General features: G+C 38.2%; 2 protein-coding genes across 3 annotated transcripts; both read right to left on the minus strand.

The window, feature by feature from the left end:
• Positions 1-1,668: 1,668 nt before the first annotated feature.
• Positions 1,669-11,612, minus strand: sufu (suppressor of fused homolog (Drosophila)). 2 transcript variants are annotated; one of them, XM_023283721.3, is made up of 12 exons: positions 11,261-11,612; positions 10,761-10,895; positions 10,264-10,400; positions 8,699-8,841; positions 8,109-8,194; positions 6,995-7,067; positions 6,525-6,678; positions 6,299-6,401; positions 5,731-5,865; positions 3,324-3,462; positions 3,168-3,236; positions 1,669-3,066 (listed from the first exon to the last, which is right to left on the minus strand). In XM_023283721.3, the coding sequence occupies exons 1-12, from the start codon at positions 11,407-11,409 to the stop codon at positions 2,977-2,979; spliced, it is 1,413 nt and encodes a 470-aa protein (XP_023139489.2). In that variant the 5' UTR covers positions 11,410-11,612; the 3' UTR covers positions 1,669-2,976. The 2 variants fall into 2 exon arrangements, with proteins under 2 accessions (XP_023139489.2, XP_023139488.2); XM_023283720.3 differs by having other exon boundaries at positions 6,525-6,681; positions 11,261-11,611.
• Positions 11,613-17,744: 6,132 nt separating this feature from the next.
• Positions 17,745-22,622, minus strand: mettl18 (methyltransferase like 18). The gene is made up of 2 exons (XM_023283728.3): positions 22,240-22,622; positions 17,745-19,603 (listed from the first exon to the last, which is right to left on the minus strand). The coding sequence occupies exons 1-2, from the start codon at positions 22,342-22,344 to the stop codon at positions 18,635-18,637; spliced, it is 1,074 nt and encodes a 357-aa protein (XP_023139496.2). The 5' UTR covers positions 22,345-22,622; the 3' UTR covers positions 17,745-18,634.
• Positions 22,623-22,685: the final 63 nt, after the last annotated feature.

The raw sequence follows: 22,685 nt of genomic DNA on the forward strand, positions 1-22,685 counted from the left end.
ATTTAAGGTTCCACGAAAGTGAAGATAAGGCAGTCTGGAAGATAAGACTAAATAATAAATATAATGCTTGGAAATTAAGGAATAAGTTAATATCAAACTGAAAAGGATGAAGACTGCAGTGGCACAAAATTAATGAAGTAAACAAATTAAATGACATGATGAAGAGAAATAATTAAAACACAATCACAGTCTTAACGCAGCTTGGAGCACTGATCTCTCACAATAGATTAATTACCTGCATGGCAGCGTTTCTCATCCAATGTTGCAATGTTTGACAAATACCAAAAACATATCCCAGATGTTGAGAAAATCAGAAGCTTTCTTCAATAATATAACTTTTTAAACTATATTTTGACTCAGAAACCAATTAAAAGACATTATAATGGTGACATTAGATGATAGTTGATATTTAGTAGTGACAGTTCCATTAAAAATTTCCAGTAATCAAATCCCCAAAATCAACTAATATGCAACATGCTTTACAATTAAACAAATCACATACGTAATTAAAGCACTTTCAAACAAGTGAGATCTTATGCGTGCAAAGTAACAAGATAAAATAGGTAATTCACGTTTGTTTTGTCCTCTATGTAATAAGGACAATGACTGTCATTGTGAATGTAACCTAACAAGGGTCAAGACCCTACAGTGTATATTTTTAGTGTGATTTCTCCCAAATTATTTATAAATCTGGGATTAAACCCTACAAAAGTTTCATGAAATGCTAAACTACCTAATAATAGTATATGGCTCCCGTCAGGCCGCAGGTACATCCTGCCAAGATGCAGGACAAATAGACTGAAGCATTCTTTTGTCCCTGCTGCAATTGTCCTGCTAAACAAGTGACTGACTAATCTGTCCTATTTATTGTTGTCGTCTGCGCTTTATGTAACTGGCACTCCGCGATTGTTGTGACTTTTGTTATGCTGACTGTAGAGTGATTTGCCCCACGGGGACAATAAAAAAAAAAAAAGATTCCTTGATATTAAAGTTGAGACCTTGGAGTGTTATTAATTATGGAGAATAACCTAACTCATGTAATAATATAACTAGGACCAAAGGGTAATAATATGGAGATTAATTTGAATTATTTAGAGCTTAAGATTTGGCTCTACAAAAATACACCTGAATACCCAGTAAATCCAAGGATTCCCTGGATCCCCTATGAGCAGGCTCTGGGTTCCTTTATTTGATGATGTTTTGCCTTATATTTTATTTGAGACAGTAGAAAGGAACAACCTCCTTGTAACAGGAAGAGATCTCCTGGCTCCTCTGCCTCGACCAGTTGGGGTGAGGGGAAAGGGGAAAGAAAAAGATACCAGAGAAAAACTGACAACAAGCAAGAGAACGTAAACACTGGTCCAGAAAAAAAATGTGTAAGTTCACCCTGTGCAGGTTACTAGAATACAAGAAACCCATTTAAGAAATGACCTTGTACCCCACAATACAAATTATTGCACTTATGGTACATAAGGACTACTTCACTACTAACAATCACCATAGTTACTTAAAAAACCTTTACAAAAGCATATTATTGCTTTCCCCCCCTTTTGTCGATTATTGAATAATTATCATACAACTAAATGCAATGATTAGAACATATTAAGTAATGTGTATCTCATCATACTGTAAAGTATAAATTTTAAGAAATAAGTTTCACACCAAGTCTGAATTAGTGATCCAGCTTTATTTGTGTAAATACCTACACACTTTAATGCACTTGGGATTACAATCAGCCAGTTCTGTCATTAAGATATGAAAATTCATCAATATCAACAATGTCTAAACTTTATATTTGTCAATCTGAGTAAAAAGGACAAACAAAAATAAGATATGCCATCAAGTGTTGCATAAGGGTACACTTTTGTAAGAAGACACTGTAGCAGAAGTAGTCTTGTCTCTGTTTTGGCGTTAACATGGAATGCAATGATGGTACGAGCAAAAGGCAGTGAATGCAGCAGCCTTGATTCAAAGTGATGTCTCTTAGCAATCCGTGAGCTGTAGGCAGCACTAAGAGCCAACGGAAAATATGCAGTCCTTTTTAGCTCAAGGCACTGAGGAATTATACTCCAACTCATTTTCAGTCAGGTCCCACTGATTAAAGAAAAACACAAAACATCCTTTACATTTATGTGGCCACTGGAGATGGCACTTGAGAGGACACTGAAAACACAACATCTAAAACAGATTTGATGTATTTCATTTGACAACTATAAAAGGCATCATGTTGCATGAGAAAACAAAGAAAACAGACTCAAAGAATATTACTCAACACAGGAGTTATGTTCTTGCCACAGGGGAGTAGAGGTGGTTAAACTTGCAGCATCTGCCAGATACCAAATGAAATGGCAGTGACTGATAGTTAATCATAACCTGTCAGGTTATCGTTACAGAATCATGGAACATTTGAGACACAGACAGAACTGACAGCGACATGGCAACAGTTAAAACTTTGGTGTGACCACAAACAAACAAGAAAAAAAATGTCCAGCATTTGTAAATATTATACACATTAGCGCAACTGAAAACAACGCTGATAAAAAGGTTCAATTTGTGATTTTTCTTCCCTTTTCTAAGGCCACTGGAATAAATAGAACAGTATTTAAGAACTGCAACCCAGTTATTGCTTAAAACGCAGGTGATCACAGGATGAATGCTCAACCGCATTAGTGATGTATAGTTTGGACTTACTGGAGGAATGACAGCATCCTGTTTGCCCTACAGGATTGTTCTCAAAAGCATTCAAGCCTGAGAAATGTTGTAAACAGGGGGGCAAGTCTGAGAATGCAGTAACAGTCAAAAGCGTTCAGATAACCTCTCAGATCATCTTCAGGAGTGAAACAGTCTCTGCCCATCCATTGTAGGAACAACATATCCGGACAGCTCGGGGTCACTGCATGTCCTGGGAGGTCTCCTGTTCATAATGGTCCACTCTGGAATAGTGTGTCTGCAGGTGTTTAAGATAACATCTCTGTTTCATTGCAGTGGATTATCAAACACAGCGTCTGGTAGGACAGAGATCTTCAGCTTCTTTTCTGGCCAACTGTACTCCTTTGGTAACTTAGTCTAGACAAAAAGGAAAGGACACACAAGGTAAAAGCAAAAACAGGCAGCTGTAGAACTTCAAAATGAAAGTAAAAGTTAAAATGCAGAGGGATTTTACTTACCTCCTCACGAGTGTTGAGTTCCTGTAAATCCCCAAGCATCTGCTCCACAAACTCTTCAGTCAACAGTATCTATACGGGGAGACGAGAAGGTCAAATGAATACATTAAAGATGAAAGCACTATGCAGAAACTCAAGAGTTTGTCTGTGTGAGTATACCTGAAGCCAGGGGCCGTGGGCTGCATAAGGATGCTCTTCTGTAGCAAAAGCTCCTTCAACTCCCGTCGACACGAAGGTAATGGCTGTGTCTCCGTTGATACTTTTATACGTGAAGTGTCTCCCATGAAGCAAGCGACCTCTGTAAAAAAAAAAGATTAAATACAAAACAGTAAGAACTCCAAAAGTTACATACTGAAGTGGTGGTGAAACTTTTCATTTACTTTGGCTGTGACAGAATATGTTTTCTTTATATGAAAATTACTAATGTGGTTTTCCAGGTTAAAGTTTATACTTAAGCTTCTGAGTATTTTTGGTGATGACAGAGGACAGCCAGTTTCCCAGTTTGAAATTTACAAAACATGTTATCACAGCAAGATTTAACTCTATGAACCCTTAGTTCCAAAATCTTTACTTCAGGCTCATATCTAATATCTTGTTTGCTCTTTTTCAGCCTATGTTATCCAGGTCTTCAATCACTTTGCACTAATAAAATGTTTTTGCATATAAATGCTATATAAATGCTGGCACTAGATATATCTATTCATAACTAGGCAGTGGAGATTTTATGGAATATGGCAGTATCAGAAACACAATAGTGGGATACTTTGATGATTTGAAATTTGTAAATGTTGGATGTAGGGCTGTATGTAGATTGTGACTGATTTCATTTCATGTAAATTCAAACTTATTTTTACAGCAAACACTTAATTGAAAGGTCAACTATCGGCAATATTTGGTGAGCAATTGTAGAAGAATGGATGTGAATATGAACTCTGTGTGTGTGTGTCATGAAAAACAATGCAAGGACAGAATGTTTGCAATTATTACTATTCTGTGTCTGACATGACTGACTGGTGCCAATTTCTGTGAATAATTGCAGACATATGAAAACAGTGACTTATTCAATAATAAATATAGGTAAACACTAAAAAATATTTGGCTGTCAGATATTTGAATCTGCATTCATTTTTGAAGTTAGTGTGATAGGTAATATTAACTGGTAGAAAGCTGGCAGTTCAAAATAAAGAGAGTGACACCATGTTACCTAGAAAAACGGTAACAATTTCACAACACTGCAACTATCAGAACATGTAAGTGTAGGTGGGTCTACTCCACAGACATGAGAGGTCAAAGTTTGTAGGAAACATTTGACAGAATCACACTCCATACATGTATCACATAGTTGGGCCCTTTCACTGTGTTCTTATACTTAACTCCTGGCACATTTCTCGCTTGTTAACACAAAGGTCTCTCCATAAATTAACTCTTGTTCTTTCCCAGAAGAAAGTGAAAAAAAAAAAAAAAAAAGGAAACGCAGACTCATCCTCCTGCCAGTGCAAAGGTGCATCACTAAAGGAGCATTTATACCTCTAGACTTCCCATTTGAGAGTATCTGCTTAGATAGGATTTTGTTTGGAAACACACATTCCATCAAATGTCACACACACCAAGCCCAGATAGTAGTCAGGTACAAGTGTGTAAATTCCACAACAGTATGTCAGAGAAGGCTAAAACAGAAATGCTAAAATCCTGCAAATGTCACACTACAATTTTGCCAAAAACTGCTTCTGTATCTGTATGCATGTTATTTTTGTTTGGACTCCAGATTCTCCTCTTTTCAGTATCATTAATCCATTTACAGTTTATCTTATGTTCCTCTAATTTAAATGCAAGCTGACTGGAAAAGAGAGCATCCACTGATCATGTGCTGGTCAACGCACAATAATGAGTCAACTTTACCATAGAAATCTGCAAATGATGATCTTTGTCCTTATAAACCTTCTTCCTGTTGTGCTTCTTGCTGTGTAGGCGAGCAGTAAAGAGAGTCAATCATTGTACATATGCTGTGTTGACTCCAACGGCTCACTTACTTTATCGAAGTACAATAATAATCTTTGATGACTTCTATTGTTTGTTGAAGGTCAGGAGAGAGATGTGCAAACAGCAAACCTATTTACACATAACACACCAGACAAAAACAGAGGACCAGAATCTGCATCCAACAGTCTTCTGTTTACTAACACTATATGCATTATTTGTAGTTCATTCACGTTACAGGTTATATTAATATTTATCTCAAGCTGGTATATGTTCTGCTCACCTAAAAAAAGCAGTGGATGAAGTAAAATGTAGCTACCTTGTTGTTTTCTTCAGACTTTGAAGTGGCATCAAAGTGCACGTGGGAGGAAAGTTCAATCGATGCTTGGGGGTGAGTTGCAGAAAGCCCCTTTTTCACTTCTGAGAAAAATAGTGTCATCTGTATTTTTGCTCCTGTGCTTTCTTAAGAAACTTCAGCCACACCCATTCAACACAAATGTTTGGATTATTTTTTTTTTGTCTGCCTCACAGACATTCCAAAAGGGTAGATTTTGTGTACGGGTGTAGGAGAGAGAGAATGGGACAGTACCGCAGGCAGAGGGGCAGCAGTGTGCCTGACTCTTGGTTGAATTTCAGATGGACGCTCTCCAACTGTCGCGTTCGGACCAATTCATGAGGAACAATGGCTGCGGAGCTCTCACTCTCCAGACTGTCCTTCCGACTCCTGTGAAAGTGACAAACACAAGAAAAGAAAGAATGGAAGGAAACAAAAGAAAATGTAAGCGAGAAAGTCTAAAACTGTACACTCACTAATGTGCTGACGGTGGTGGAAAACAACTACTGTGAAGGAAATGGCAGCCGTTTAGCCTGTAGCCAAAAGTGGGAATATACAGACAGTGATTTCGCAACTCCGACCACAGAACTGTTACCTGATTTTGCAGAAGGCGCAACTAATTCTACAGCAAAACAGCAACAGAACAGCGACTAACCATCATAATATGCTGGGAGCTGAGAAACAATGTAGATAACAGTTGAGATGTCAGTGGGGCTGTGAGTCACTGCACACGGTGGAGGGAGTTGTCCTGGTGCAACCCTTGTGCTGAGCTGAACCCATGATAGTGTGTGTGTGTGTGCTGGTGTGTAGGAGGAACACTCACTGAGGTCTCTCATGATTCTGTCTCTGGCTGTTGATAGGTGGTAGTGCTGCCTTGCTGTTAAACTCCAGTCCTTTTCTCAGGGTCTCCCTGATCTGCTCTGTGTCTGTCAACGCACAGACAAAAATGAGCCAAGAATGATTCCACTGTGCACAGCTGACAGCATGGAAGCAAAATTCCTGTGTACAGTTTGTTTAAGCATTTTTAGATCCTTTGGGAGATGACATACCTTTGTCTGAGAGCCTACGTGGCTGCGATCCTATGCAGATGGATCGGCTGTCTTCCTCATCTTCTGGCGGTCGACTCAAGTCGTCCCACACACACTTGGCGCTGACCCCACTCAGGTTAGAGCCCTCAGTCTCAATACCCTGGTCCACTCTCTCCTGCTTAGAAGAGCAAGAAATATACGCAACTATTAACACTAACTCACAAAATATTCAAAGAAGGTCAACATTAAATACTGTCACAGCACCACAAGCAGATGTGGTGATGCTATACAATCTGTTAGTATGTAGTATAATTTTCATGAGATGTAACAATGTTCCTGAAAACAGAACACAAAAGAATAAAATGCTTATTTAACATCTGTGACACACAATCAACTAACAACCACAGAAAATAAGATTAAACCTTATCTCACAATGTATAAATACAATATAGTGCACTTAGCTGAGTGTGCAGAATTTAATAAAGCCTTACTTGTAAGTGTGGATCAATGTCAAAAATGGTCTCCCCTCTCCTCATGTCTGTGATTAGCCAGGGGCCACCAGCTCTGTACAAAGGAAAAACATTAGCATTAACCTAGGTCAGCATTAACTTCAAGCCAAACACACTAAGTTAATGAATTAACAAGTAACTAGGGCTGTTCACTTGCTGCTCGCCATGTATTTGTCGAAGTGGACTTCATACATTTCACTCTAAAGTGGCATTTGGCAACAGTGTTTTTAGATCGTTTAGTTTAGTTCGCTTGAGTTCAATGACTGACCATTTGAAAACAATTGTAAATATTGTGCCTTAACAAATAAGTCACTGAGATTTCATTTGCTTTGCCAAACTGAGTCTGTTTATTAAACTAAAACTATTAGATCAAGCAGAGCAAAGCAGATCAGGTCTGTATTCTAAAATAAAGAATAAAAATCCTAGTTAAAAAGCTATTTTAGTCTTATCCAAGGGAAATTCACAGTTTTTTTTCCGCACAAATGTACTAAAAGAAGCAATTGTTTGTGCATTTGTAAAGTATGTTAATTTGTCACACCAGATTTGTTTCGAGTCCCGTGCTTCCATTCATTGTCGTCATTGCAATTCTGTCTACTAACCTATTTGGGCTTGACTAATTAACAACCGTGTACCAAACTAGACTTAGCAACCAAGCAAAACTCAAGCATTTTAACCCTCTTACCCCCAAACCTCACTGGTGTGTTTGAAAGGTATGCTATCTTATGTTTTTTTTTTTTTTTATTTAAAAAGTGACAAAATTACACCATTTAACAGCATGAGAGAACAACTGAACAGAACTACTAATCTGTGGCAACCTGTTGCGCAGGGAAACATAACCATATCTAAGCTTATAATGGCATTGTACCCGTGTCATACTGCACAAAAGACATTTTTGAGTTTTCTTTGTCACTATTAATGGGGGTGCTCGTTTCCCATTTATATGCAGGATGTTATGTTGCAGTGAAAATTGAGCTCACGGTGAATAAAAATGTAACAGGGGCAAAGAAAAGACCAGAAACCGCTTGCGGAACAGAGGGTTAAATTCTAAAACATGTCTCCTTAACTTAGCCCAACTGCCTGCTGCAGTTCTACTCACACTCGGACTCCACGCATCAGCTCCAGGATGCCTTGGCCGTTCCACTGTTGTGCTGCCTGTAGCTCCTCTGTACATACACCCACAATCTATAGGAGACAGTATAGAGAATGAGAAGGTGCCATCCACAATTGTGTTACTTTCAATGTGCTTCTTCCTTATTTTGATGGATTAAAACAAGAATAACAGTTTCAAATTGCACAGATTCTATTGGCCATTATTCTAGACTTTGTACAAGTGGCAGTGCATAATATCAGCTACATGTGCAAATGTGTTTACTCAAACAGATGTTTCACTTGGACTTACTAGGTTTGTCTGTCATGTGTTTTGTATTATTTTAGAATGGAATTTTGGCTTAAACGCATGTATTTTAAAATAACTACTTTTGTCATGCTTGATTGCAACTGACATTCAGAGCCTTGGATCCTGTCATTGTCATCTTTCCGAATGAAAGTCTAGGATTTCTCCAAATCCTCAATCAAATTCCATTAAATGTGTCCGTTATCTTTGACTTTGTGGGAGAATAATTTGATCCCAAAGAAGCCTCATATGGAGTTATTTACACTATTTGAATATCACATACGTGAACTCACCTGGAGAAAGCTCACACAGCCAAACGGAGTTTGAATTGGTTGCATCTGTGGATCTTCTGTAAGTAGCATGTGCTGGATACGAGATTCACTGTTGTCTAGTGGACTGTGCCATGACACGTGGTCACCACTACAAAATGTGTTTTCTGCAGAAGAGAGAACAAAAGCAGACATTCATTTTCAAAACATAACAAAACAGTTTCACAAAACATTAAGATATCGAGAATGTGCAGTCATGAGCATTCATTGAACGCATTTCAATTAGTAAGTTTAGACACCAGAAAAAACAGCCATACTTTCCTATATTTCATTGTGTGACTGTACATAAATGGTGAAGGAAAGTTAAAGTAATGTTAAAAGAGGGGACACAGATCAGAAAGAGAATGACTAAGTGAGAAACTGAGACCCAAATGTGGAACCAGAACCATAAAAAGTACATTTCAATCTGAGTAAATCTGTCTGCTTGGGAGGTAAGATGCACCCAGTCCAGATTTGCTGCGGAGAAAAGAAAGGGAGAAGATGGCCAGGAATCAGCATTCATTTAGCTTAGGGGCCTAGCCCACCCACACGCAAATTGACCCCAGCTGGAAAACAGAGAAGGGCTGGGTGGTAAGGAGAAGAGAGCCTGCAGTGAATAGCCTTTTTCTCTTTTTGCATTGCTTTAATGCATGCCCCCTCCCTTGTCAACCACATTTTTTTGTACATTACATACAAGACTGAAGGATTTAAAGAACTTAACAACACAGTACATAGTCATTATCTGCACAGTGCGCATTCATACTTCAACAACAGGCTTACTTGTCATTTGTGAAAACAATCCTACTAAAATGACAGAGGGGAAAAGGGGAAATTAAACTTCCTGTCAATATGCAGGGTTCCAACAAACACAAACGATGTGTACCAAACCTAAAACTCCCAAAGCACACTGCTCCATTCAAACATGTTTAAATGTATCTCTGGAATTGCAGGCTACCTTTACAAAGAGCACATTCTTTGGTTTCAAAAAGAGTTCACATCATAAGGCAACTGTGGCCAAAAGGGAGTTGTTCTATCAAAAATCATGCAGATAAATCATTTGCCAGACTACTCATAAACTGCAGTTAAATGAAAATAACAAATCAAAGCAAATTTTACAAGTGACAGATGAAGAACATATGGCTGTCTAACAATATATTTCATTATCTGTTGATCTTGTTTCAAAAAATTTGTCATTTTCTCCTTTAAAAAAAAAGGACAGTGACAGTCTAAATAAAGAACGCAAAACTGACTTGTTTAGTCCAAGCAATAGCTGAAAAGCGCCACTAAAACTAAAAACATATTAATTATTCAAAGCATAGTATTGTGCCAAATGTTTGTTGTTTTTAATATATCAACTATTAAAGCCTTATTAAATTCCTAATCGCTTTTGTTGCAAAAACTGTGCACAAAAAAGTGGAGAAAAAAAACATATATTTTTTAAGTATGGGATTCAGCAACGTCTTTTACCCCATCCCAAATACAGTATTTGAAGGGGTTTTAATGTGACATTACTGCATGCAAAGACAGAAAAGATGGCTCTGTGCTCTTACCTGACTGGAACACATAGCGAGCTAGGCCTTGCATGAGCTCAGCTGGCCATGTTGGAGGTGCCGTCTCTCCCACCTCTCTTTTGAGTCTGAAGGTGAGCTCAAAGCCAAACCCACTAGGTCCGTCTGCCCCTGTAAATCTGACACACACAGAGTGAAAAAATTAAGAAACAAAACATCAGCAATAATAGTTTTATTTTTAGATGCATGAGGGCTGTGAAAATCACAATACTTGTCAAGATCAACAAACTGTAGAATAACAGAAGCTCATTAGGTTTGTGTTAGCCAGTAGGTGGGCTCCAGTTAATGGGATCCTGAAGTGAGCAAATATTTGGCATATTGTAAGGCTTAAGGTCTGACTTCCCACGGTTATCACAATGTATAATGAAATGCAGAAACAAATCCAGAAAGCTCTTCATCTGTTGCATCAAATATGCCCTGAAATCCCTCCCAACTCGTCCGAGCAACTTCAGGGAAGCTGTTAGCATCAGAATACTTACTCATGAACACGATTATCCCCATACAGGTCACTCAGTCCAAAGCTTACATAGTGCCAATGTTCTTGGACGTCCTGAGCTGGACAGCCCGCATTCCTGTACATACTGATATAGTCTAACGGGTCTGGTCCTCCTAGCCTGTGAGAAGCACATAATGAAAACCCTTCAGCCATGTAAAACTTGTTTTTGTGGTCAGTGGAGTGCGTTTACTCCTCAGTACTCCCATGTAAACACAGTTAGCTTACAATGAAGGCTATAACTAAATATAAACACTGTAGGACGCATTTGAATCCAAGTGTTTACATTAAGCTAGCATAGTTTGGTGAAGTTTAAGTCACAGCAGAAGTTACTTGTAGAATGTTTTCTAGATGTTATGTTAGTTAGCTTAAACATTAGCTTGGCCGCTAAGCTAACTTTTGGCTAACGCCTTGAGAACACTACATAAACTTATTCCTACTGCCCACATGCATGTCAGACAAGCAACAACACAATGAGTTACCTACCAATATTTTACAATGGCTGTAACTTGAAGCGGGTTGGCCTGCTCGGGGTAAAGTCGCCGACATTCCCCATAGATAGCCTGCAGTCCGGGAGGAAACAGGGGCACCAGCCCGTGGGCTTGAGCACCACTGGTAGGCCGTACCTCATCCATGCCAGGGCCTCGAACAAACCAGGTTATTCTGTAAAAAAACAACAACGTATGCGCAGTATCTTTTGCTACCTACCCCGAGTTCAACAAAGAGATTAAACTAAACCATAAAAACTCCACAAAAGCTATGTTGTATTGCAGTATACAGTTAACTCAGATGATCGTTATGTTACACTCAGCGGGGTCCTGTTGCGCATCCGCGACAAAAATTGCCTCACCATTGGTTGGATGAATGTAATACGTCACTGACAGAGGGGCAGTGACATCCAATGAGAATGCAGGATAAGGTTTGTGTAGATTTGAAGACGAATATAATTGGTTCATAAACTGTCAATCAAACTGCAGGAGGCTATGATTTCAGGGCTGGGACTGAAAAGTTTTTATATGGCCAAATGATGACTTTGTGGGCCAAATGGCTCTTCAAAGGAGATCTCCATTAAGGAGAGGCCTTCAGATACTACAGCCATGTACATGTAGGGAATCTAAAATGTAAAAATTATGTAAAATCCTACATGTGCAGATATATTGTTAGAAAAATGCTCTTTTAACCATCAGAAATGGTCCCTTTAAGCGTATACTAACTGATATGGAGGCATCCATTTAATGATAATGTTACAGCTGAATAAGTGACGTAAGTAGTTTAACTGACTCACTGGGGATGTTAAATCTGTATCACTTACTACAAATCGTAATTACCACAGCAATTGTTGAGTGTAGCTTTGCTCTAAGATGTCATAAGTAGAACCAGAAAGTATCAGAAAGTAGAAATTTGCAACTCAAAGTCTCCCTGAGCTAATGCAGTTATTTACTTTTGTGGCTTTCCACTTTTCTATCTATAAAATGTTCAAATTATATATTTAAACAATTGAACAAAATTGAAAGTAAGTTTAGTTTGTATGTCAAGAGTTCCTACATAAAGTGGCTGTAGTAATATTTCTTGTAGATAAAAAATATTTAAATCAAAATTTGTCTTAAAAAATCATTACTTTAAAGATTTGATAGCCATGATATTATAATGATGCCTTGACTGTGCAGCAACTGGACTGGAACGGTCCTTTTGCTATACTGCAGTAACTGCATGTGAAGAATTAAAGTACCAATATATGATAACAATTTAAATAGAACTAGAAACTAAACAATTTTGCTTGAGGGTGCATATCTACATGAGTTACTGATCAAACATTAATCACATTTAGGCTTAGCTTAGATAGTTTTATCTTTTGACCACAATACAGGGACCATATTGTATCCCAAAGGAGCGATGACAAGGAGGTAGTGTCAGTTTATTCAATAAATATATTTATTTCAGGCACTTCATATGAGAAACCATGAGAAAATAAGGTGAGAAAATTGACATTTTTTGTTATTACTTCCTTGATAAAAGATGACTATGGTCCTGACATTTGTTTCATAATACTAAATGCAAGCTTACAGCAAGATAATGAAATATAGTGGTATATTAAAATATATTGATTTAAAATATAAATATAAATTATTTAAACCTGCCTGTCAGATATCAAGCGAACATCAATTCTTTAAGCGCTGATATATATATATATATATATATATATATATATATATATATATATATATATATATATATATATATATATATATATATATATATATATATATATATATATATATATATATATATATATATATATATATATATATATATATATATATATATATATATGCAGTTTTCTACCACATAATATACACAGGACTCAACCAGCACGTTGAAGAACACAACCACTGCTGTGACCTTCAGCTGTGATGTTGTTAAATCCAAGTGATATGTGTGCAAATTCAGCAACCATGGCATCCTCGGTCTCTGTGATTTAATTTCCACTCTGGCCACTGTGGCACCAGTCCCAGAACAGAGTTTAGCCTGACGGCTTCACCCTCCCAGAATGGGAGCTGTTTTTTTAGGGGATTTGAAATGATGTTCTGACCTATCATGGGGCAACCAGAGTTTATCAAGCCCCGTCTGGGTATTGTTGTGAGAGAAACAGCCCCTGAAACTGAATGGACACCTCATTTAACGAGAGGACTAAGGGCTGTGGTGAGGGACAAGAAATGAAGACAAATTTATAGTTTCAATCAGCGTATGGCAGATCTTGACCTGATTGCTGTTGTAAAGGTTGTATGTGAATAGCGCTGATTTAGTTTTTAATTACTCTATTATATAAATTGCACACGATTTTCTTTCTCTCTGTTTTCACCTTATATCACCCTGCAGTACTGTCTTTAACTTGAGTTGTGTTAAAATTCTTACATGCAGACACCTTTAAAAAGACCTGCTGAAACCTGTTACAGAAGTTTGTGATGCCATCATAACTTCTTGTTTGTGTCAATGGTTCTCTCTCTTTTTAGTGTGAAACAGGAAGGACATCCATATGGTTCACTTGTACATTCAGTTGTTTATTCTCTCTCGCTGGGCAAGTGGTTTCTTGTTTGGTTTTGGTTTTCCTCTTGTCTTCAGTCACCTTGTTCATTACACTTCATTTTCCATTCATTCATTTATTCTGTCAGGGCAATTATGATTTTGCTGATTTTCAAATTTTACATTCTCCTTAGTGAACTTATACTATGTTAAAAGGAAAAAAATCTCTAAAGTCAACAGGGCTCATCCGGCATGTCATTACATCGGCAGTTGGAAATTTAGTTTTATTCCCACGACTGTCTAATTGAAAAGGACGTTGGTTGTCATATGTAATCGTATTGTTCAGCTAATGTTGCTATAAGGCTATCACCATGGCTGCAGATTTTGTAGAACTAGAGCTGAGATAACATCTGGAAACAGGAGGTCCGCATATGTGGGTTCCGTATGTAATGTGGCAGCCAATGTATTTATGAAAATTATGAAATCTTTCCTGTGAACTGTGTAATTTGCATTTTGTAGCATTTTATACCTCCAAATATAATAAAATGTTAATAAATTACAGAGAAAAGTGATTATTTTTGATTTACTTTATTGGTAATATGTAAGATATATACAGCATAACATCAACTTAGAAAAGCTCAGCAATTTATAATTATTTGAATCACAATTTGAAATGAAAATCTTGTTTATAATAAAAAAAATCATACACAAGCATAAAGACAATAATAAGAGTTGTGACCGAAGCTTGACTGTATATCACACAAGTATTATTGCTTTCACATGGTCATGACTTCTGCTGCGCGTGATGTGCAGTATGTGGTTGACAAATTAGTACCATGCCAAAAGAACTGAGCCCATAGATGACACCTGAAGATGCCACCATCTATGGAATTCAGTTCTCATAGTAGAGCACTTATCACAGTCTGGTCTGCTTGATCCTTGAAGGGTTGATTCGCTCGACGCAACTCACACTTTGTTATCAAAACTCGTTACAGCTCAGACTATGTATTAACATAAAAAAAGATAATAATGCCACCTATAACCAGCAAAACAACATGAACATTGAAAAGGTTATCAATAAAAAAAACTTAGAATGAAGCTGAGTTCAAGAGAATTGATACGACCTGTTGAGCAGCACGTATGGGTTGAGTCACCCTTACCCATTTCTCAAGAAAAACAGGGTGAGGATGAGGAGATAACGTCAGCCCTACTTCTTCCACTGTAAGATTGAGCAAGAGTTCATTACAGTGGCAACTAAGCTTGATCTTAAACAGCTATCAGTCATAGTTGGCATTTGCATTATACAGCAGTGCATGAAGCAATCTAAAACAATGGAAACAGATTGAAAGATGTTAAGTTAAAAATAAAAGCAAAGTCAAAACCCAACCTCCCAAAATGCAGTTATTATTGAATAGATCCAATTCCGTGGTTAGAAAGAGCCTGCGGAGAGTTTAAGGGTCATCTGAGGTATCCAGTCATCTTTACAACTTAAGTATTACTGGAAATGCCTCACAGCCACTGAAATGAAAGTCTGTCCACTGGGCTGATGCAAGCTCTGAATCAGATCATGGTGATAGTGCTCTGGTCAAGGCACGAAATGACTCATCAGTTATGGCCGTACACTCCCAGGGAAAGAACTTTGGGACGTTGTAATTAGTTACACACAGTTGGCCGATGTATCTTTGAACCCTAGAATGTAAGTTTGATATTAACTGACCTGCGCTGGCATACAGATCCTCTTCCTTCATCTGAAAAACACCTCATTCAAGGCCTGGAGTCAATATTGACAGTGACAGTACAGTGAGATTATTCCCCAACATTATCTCAGCCACTGTGTTTTATCCATTATGATTGTGCATTCTTTTAAGGAACAGTACAGTACAATGAATTTTGGAAGGAAGGCCACACCTGAGCACGTTCAGGAAACTCCTATCGTTTTTTGGCAGTTGGACCAGGAAACAACCAGTTCTACAGCCTGTTACAAGGAAAGAAATCCCCTATGAGGGCATCAATTGCCTTGAAGTCCACAGAAAATTTAAAAGCCTTCATTCAGAGATCAGAATGGTTAACACAGCATGACATATTTGGCACTGTAAGAACTTTCCTACTTCAAACATGTTTGTAGCGATTGGCACATCTGCGGCAATCAAAGAAAAAACAGCCATATCTTGACCAGTTTGATAGTTTTCTATCAATATACTTACACCAATCTTTCAATGTGGATTTTCTTTCCAGATCCTGGATATATCAGAAACAAATCTCCTCACACAGGCCTCCCAGCACTGTGCTCTTGAAGAGTGAAGCTCGTAAACACACTACAGCAATCCCACCTCACCAGAGAGATGTTTTAGCGTTGAATCAGCAGCAAGCCCTTCCTCAAAAAAACGAACATACATCCCTCCCCAGTTCACCTGCACGTTCTCTTCTCTCTCTCTCTCTCTCTCCCATGTCCTCTAAGTCCCCAGGAAGGATGTAGCAGCATACTGTCTGACATTCAGAGCAAAGCAACCTTAAATACAAGCAACCTTTCACATCACCCATCAGCCTCCCTCCTCTCTGTTGTTCATACACTCCCTCTGTACGGTAAGCCTGACAGTCACTTCCCAGTAAGAAGGAAGCAGTGGGAGTGAACAGCACGCCCCCTCACAGTGAATCAACACATAATAGTTTCTGAGGAAAACCATCTGACTTGCCCTGCCCCCTGTTCCCATAAAGTAAGCAGGGGAAAGGCTGTGTCTACTCGAGGAACCAGGAATTCCCCCACAGGCCATGAACAGCTGTCGAGATGAGACGATGACGAAGCGGACACACTGGAAGTTTGTCGGCCAGGCGTATGCAAACAGAAACCATGTTTGGTGCATTCTCTATGCGTATGAGTGAAATAAGGTTTGACGCTACAGTATGTTTACATAATAGGCAACTGGAAATTCTGTCCACACACTGTGGGTGTCAAAATGCACAGTCATGTTTGAGCTGGTGACACTATGTTTCCTAGATAAGTCATTTTTTTATCTTTGCTAAATGTCATTCAGCCACATTGCAGCGTGTGACACTTGCGTCACGGGAATGTTTAGGATGAGCTCAATTCATTTGAGTATTTGTGTAGCTGGAGTCATTTATTCAGGTGAAGTCTGACAGGGGTGTACTCAAAAAACAATATAACTTTGTTTGCTTTGGTCATAGTCAAACATGACAGGGATGTGATACTGCTCTAGTTCAATCAAATGGACAAGACAGACGTGGGTCAGCAGGGTAAAACCACTGCTTTTAAACAAACCAGCAGCACGTGTTGTTCCTGCAATTGAATCGTTTAGTGACTCTGTAAAAACCCTCTGATTTTCTCATCCTCTTTAGTCACACGAATACGAGAAACTAGTCTGGACCTGATGCATACTTCCCTTGAAAAAACCCTGTCAGATTAATTCAGTGGATTTCCTTGATCTGGATGAAAGGGGATTCCACATGGTGCTAGAAAAATTACACCAAAGTTCCCTTCTTTTACATGGATGCATATTTGTGTATATTACCAGGATGTAGATATTTAGAAAATGTGTCACGGCTTTTGTTGTTTTGCAAAAGAGCACACCCAGATTATGTAGTGAGTTTAGCTGAAATGAAACCAGCAGAATAAGAGGTACAGAGACCCCATAGAGTCCCACCGTTGATGTGCAGTGACTCTAGAATCCACTTTCAAACTACATCCTTGGGCTGGTGGGATAAGTTGCAATTGACATTTTGCGCTGGACTTCAGAAACAAGCCTGGCTTTCATGCTGGTGTTTGAACACTGGGGAAATCACTCGCAAAGGTCACTGAGCCCATTTCCTTTCTTTCCTCCCCATGCATCTAAAGACCTGTAACAGCCCCTTTCAACTGCACTTCAGTTACTGGCAGGCATATTCAAATTTCTATATAGGAAGTGAAAGAAGGTGTAAGTAACCAAAGAGCAAATAGGAGATGAGACAGCATTTTTTATTACAGCTTTTCCTTGTTTTACCACTGCTGCTTCAACATGCATTACACAAGCTTTACATGGCAAAACAAAATGCAGACTTGATATCTTTTTCATTTACCCATCCATCAATGAATCTTTTTTAACCCTCCGAACCACAAAACCAACAGTGGGTTTTAAAGGCATCTTATCGTTGGAGAAACAATCACCAAAATTCTATTCATCAGTCAGCTAAGTGGATTTTCTACTCTTTTGATGGATCTTGAACTACTCATCTGTGATAAACCATTCCTTCAAAAAACATAGCCAAATGTAAGCTCAAAATCACTTTATTCTACATGTCTCATTTAAAAATTTGCCCAAAAAATAAACCATTTACATTAAACAGATTCTGTAAAAAACAAAACAAGACATACTGTCTTCCTGGGAGAAACCATGAAGTCATCATTAACTCAACTGCAACCAACGATCACGTGACACAAATTCAAAGAATTTCATCTGTGTTTCCACAGTGCCGAGAGGAGACAATGACGGAAACAAATGAAAAATGTAAGCCGTAAAATATCTACAGTATGTAGAGACACTTTTTTCCAGTATTGGTAACACTTGTGAGCACTTGAAAACTGTTGTACCTGTTCATTTTACTTGTTTTTTATGTTTTTTGTTAAAAAAAAAAAAAAAAAGACTTTTTTTTTTTTTTTATGACTTATGCCATGATGACCTTTGCTATATTGCACAAAAAAACAGGTTTGACTTCTTCCTACATCTAGCCATGATGTGCTGTTTCCACAATGGGCAGGGCTTTATATTACAGTAAAAAAATGAGCCCACAGTGAGTGAAAATGAGGTTCAGAGGGTTAACACAGCATGAGTCCCTAACAGTCCTTATTCAAGTGTCCTTTGGCTTTTTAAACCGTAGTACCACCACATGTCTCTGAAGGCCTTCTTCCCCATTCCACAGGTGATCCAGTGAGAAAACACCCTTCTGCTCCACGAACGTCTCAAACAGATGTAGTCCACCACCTACACCAAAGTAGTGGGATTTGGTGGCGAGGTAGACCAGTCCATGTGGTGCCAGCAGCTTTTGGAGGGTCTCATGTAGCACAGGGTAGTACGCAGTGTTGTAGATAGTCTCTGAAGTGAATATAATGTCGAATTTGGTTGGTGGGTCCGTTTTTAGAACCAAAGCAAGAAATGTGCTCCAGTCACCAGAGAAGAAATGACACTTAGTGAGTAATGGGTGTTGGGAAAGGTCTACCGCTCTTTTCTTTGGAAGTGGGCTGCTCTCCTTTACGTCCTCTTTTGTTTTTGTCTTCTTTTTACAGCCAACTTCCCCCTCTATGTTTCCCTTTCCGCTCCCTTCTTTGTCATCTTCACTGTCTACTTCATCGTCTTCTTGGCAGTTCAGCATTACATTTGGCACTGTGAGCTGTTCAATGACAGTGCTGTTATAGTCTTGAAAGTGGACCTGTGTGGCCCCTCTCTTCAGAGCCAGTATTCCCAGCAGCCCGGCACCGCAGCCCAAATCCAAAACCGCCTTCCCTCCAAAGGTCTCTCCATCTTTCTCAATGAGCTCCAGGAGGTCATACGTGCACTCCCACACCTTCAGGCCTCCCTCGTACACGCCAGAGATGAGATCAGACCTCTGCTCTGCCGTGCGAGAGAGAATTTTCTCTCCATCCTCTCTCTCCAAGGCCGTCTTCTCAAAAACGGTCTCGTTCAGAAAGCGCAGAGGAGGAAGTGTTCCAATGGTAACCGTTTCAAAGACAGCATCATCAAGGAGGAACTGTGGGTCAGAGGGTGGAAGGTGCTCTTTGGCCTCTTTTACTGGTTCTGTTGGTTTGGTGTTACCCTCTGTCTGCAAAATACAAAGCAGTACACATGGTTAGTGAATAAAAGCAATTCCTCAGCTACCTGTGTGTGATATGTGGGAAAAAAATGTGTTTCAGGTTGACAATATCATGGCTTGAGACAAATTTGGTGCTATATAAAATCAATACATGAGCGGGTGGAGGTTGACGCAATGACTCGGAGCGTTTTTCTAATGAAATGATATTGAAACCTTGGAGTCTTCACAGGAATTTGGGAAGAATTAAGGATGCTTTTTTTAGTATGCTGTTCCATAAGCTGTATGTGAACTGTGAACTTTCCCCACTGTGGGATCAATAAAGTTTATATTATCTTATGTGCCTGATGAGAAACAAAATGGAAACTGTTCATATTCATGCATAACTACATCTTATTAGCTTACTTCCTCACTTTAGTTTACTTTCATTTATTTTTAAATCGCACTTTGAAGTAGGCTTTTCAAGGCATTTTTCAAAATTTTTTCAACATTAATAATGTGTTGAAATGGCTCTGAACTTCAGGGAACATGAGGAAGTAGTAACAGCTAATGCACTTAATGCTGTGAGATTTGGGCTCATTTTGGATGTGACAACAACATCAACACACAAAATTTTGATTAATTATTAATTTGTTTACAGTGCTGCAACAATCTACATCATACTGATTGCCTTTACATCTATTTATTAGCAGGGTGGAGAGCAATTTTTGGCATCCCCACAGAGAGATTGTAGCCAGCCCCAAAAGAAAAACACCAACACCGAAATTTTTTGTTGATTATGGCTTCATTTACTCAAGCATAACAGATGTTTTCTTCATCAATGATCAAAAATAACAGCAAATGAATAGATTTCCATCAAATAACATAACAAAAAGTGATTGTCTTCACTGCATGTCGACACTTCTTGAATCCATTCTGAGCTGGCCTTTCTTAAGCTGTCCATTTGTTACCTTCTTGATATGACTGGAAGGCTGGTTGATAAAGTTCGCCACGAAACTATTACAAATCAACCATGTGAATCACTGTGTGACTAAACTGCTGTTTGCAAAAGCCATGGAGAGTCAAATGTTTTATGTAGTCACACCCACAAGCGCACAACAGTTTAAGATTAAAAAAATGCCTGGAGAGTTTGCTGCATGTCTAAGAATCTGGGCGTCAGACATCATAAATAACTCGTACAGTCTTTTATCGGTTTCAACTTGTACGACTTCCATCGTGACTTTTATTGACACGCCTCAGACCTGTGATGAAAAGATAATCAACACACACTTTCTAGTGGATGCACACTTAATGAAAGAATTTTTATTGTTGATAAACCATGATGAAATCACACAGTACACAGTGTTCAATTAAATAATAATGTGTGCCTCTATCAGGACGAGGTCTGACCCTGCCCTTTTCCTTTTTGTTACATTAAAGAGGTGAATTAATTATTTTTCGCTCCCTGTATCTATTGTTACAGCAGACAGGTCGTACTTTATAAGTGAATAAATGTTAAAATCAATACAATTTCATTCTTTTATTTATCTTAAAGTTCGGTCTGCGGAATGAAATGTTCACAAGGTAGAACCTATTCCCTCTGGTGGCGCTGCTCTGCAGGTGACAGACGCACTGTGATTCTGTATGTTTGTGGTTTTGTTCTTTTTTTCTGTTTGTGGTTGTTGAATTTAAATGAATTAGTGTATGCTAGTTTTAGATATCTAAGAAGGCAAACACTGCATTAAATCTTGTAAATTGAAAAAACTACAAAACTCTGTTAAAAGTTCTTTATTTAGGAGTTATGTCGCTTCTTTATGGGTGTTATAATTCTACACATCAGCCAGTACAGAAATTATATCTAGTCAGGCATCAGTTAATTGGATTGTTAGTTTAATGTAATCTCAGCTTGTATATATTTTTAAATTTAAACTGGACCATAAACCATCAAACGCAGATTTACTCAAAATTAAATAAACATATAAACACATAAAGAAAGAAATAGGGTTATGAAATAAACAATTAAATTAATAAACAAGGCAATAAATATCTAAATAAATGTAATAATCAAATAAATAGGTTTCTAGTTTTAAAAAGGAATTTTTCAAATAAGTTATTGTTGTTTCAGGTGACTTTTATTTCCTAATGCAACATTTATTTTTTTCAGAGATATTTTATTTACTAATGCCATATGATTGTATTTCAGGATATATTTCACATGAATAGATTTTTTAAATTTTATGCTTTATTTAATATCGAATAAAATGGAATTCCTTAATAAGCTGGGTTAATATTTGTTGTTGTAAACGTATTTAAGTACAAATAAATAAGAAAATACCACAAAGGGAAGAAGGAAGGGGCCCTGAGATACGATTTTTAGTCAACTATTATTTCCAGGGTTAAGAATAAAATGTCATATGCAACTTTTCATGTACTTTTTTGTGTTAATTTTACTCATTTTGATGCTATCTTGACTTTGTCCTTGGATAGTTTACATATTAACAAGTAGGACCGAAATTCTGCTCTTCCTGCAGTGATACAGTTATTTAAAAAAGGTCAATCACTACATGACAACTGCCAGTTAGCAAACTACAATCTGACACTACCAGGACAGCTTTGAGTACTGAGTAACTTAACCTGCAGCACATTATTAGTGAGCTAATGTTACTCACAGACTTAGCAGCTTCGTCTTTCTTTCCATTTTGCAATTTATTTCCGTCCACGTCTTCGGGGTTTGTTGTTTGCGCAGGAAGGTCGAAGTTGAAACAAAACGACATTATGACTGACAACACCGACCACGGATGGGTTGAGGTTGGAAACTTGCTAACAACGTTTCAACACAAGTCCCACATGGCAAACTCGTGTGCACGCGTAGCTTAGCAGAGCAGCTGCGTGTAAGAACTACAAACCCCACAATTCTGTAAAAATATTTCGTCACCGAGCCTGAGTTTTTAATGTTTTTGCTGCTAATGTAACCGAATAGTTACAAGTTTGAGTGACAACGGGTAGCATGTAACATAAAATACGTTGACACAAGAAGGTACAATCGTGGAGGGGAAGAAAATGCATATCATTTCCTGACTCTGACTACCATGGTGCCTTTCGGCGGTGTTCTGGC

The sequence above is a fragment of the Amphiprion ocellaris genome, chromosome 16 (genome assembly GCF_022539595.1).
Source record: "Amphiprion ocellaris isolate individual 3 ecotype Okinawa chromosome 16, ASM2253959v1, whole genome shotgun sequence".
Classification (NCBI taxonomy): Eukaryota; Metazoa; Chordata; class Actinopteri; family Pomacentridae; genus Amphiprion; species Amphiprion ocellaris.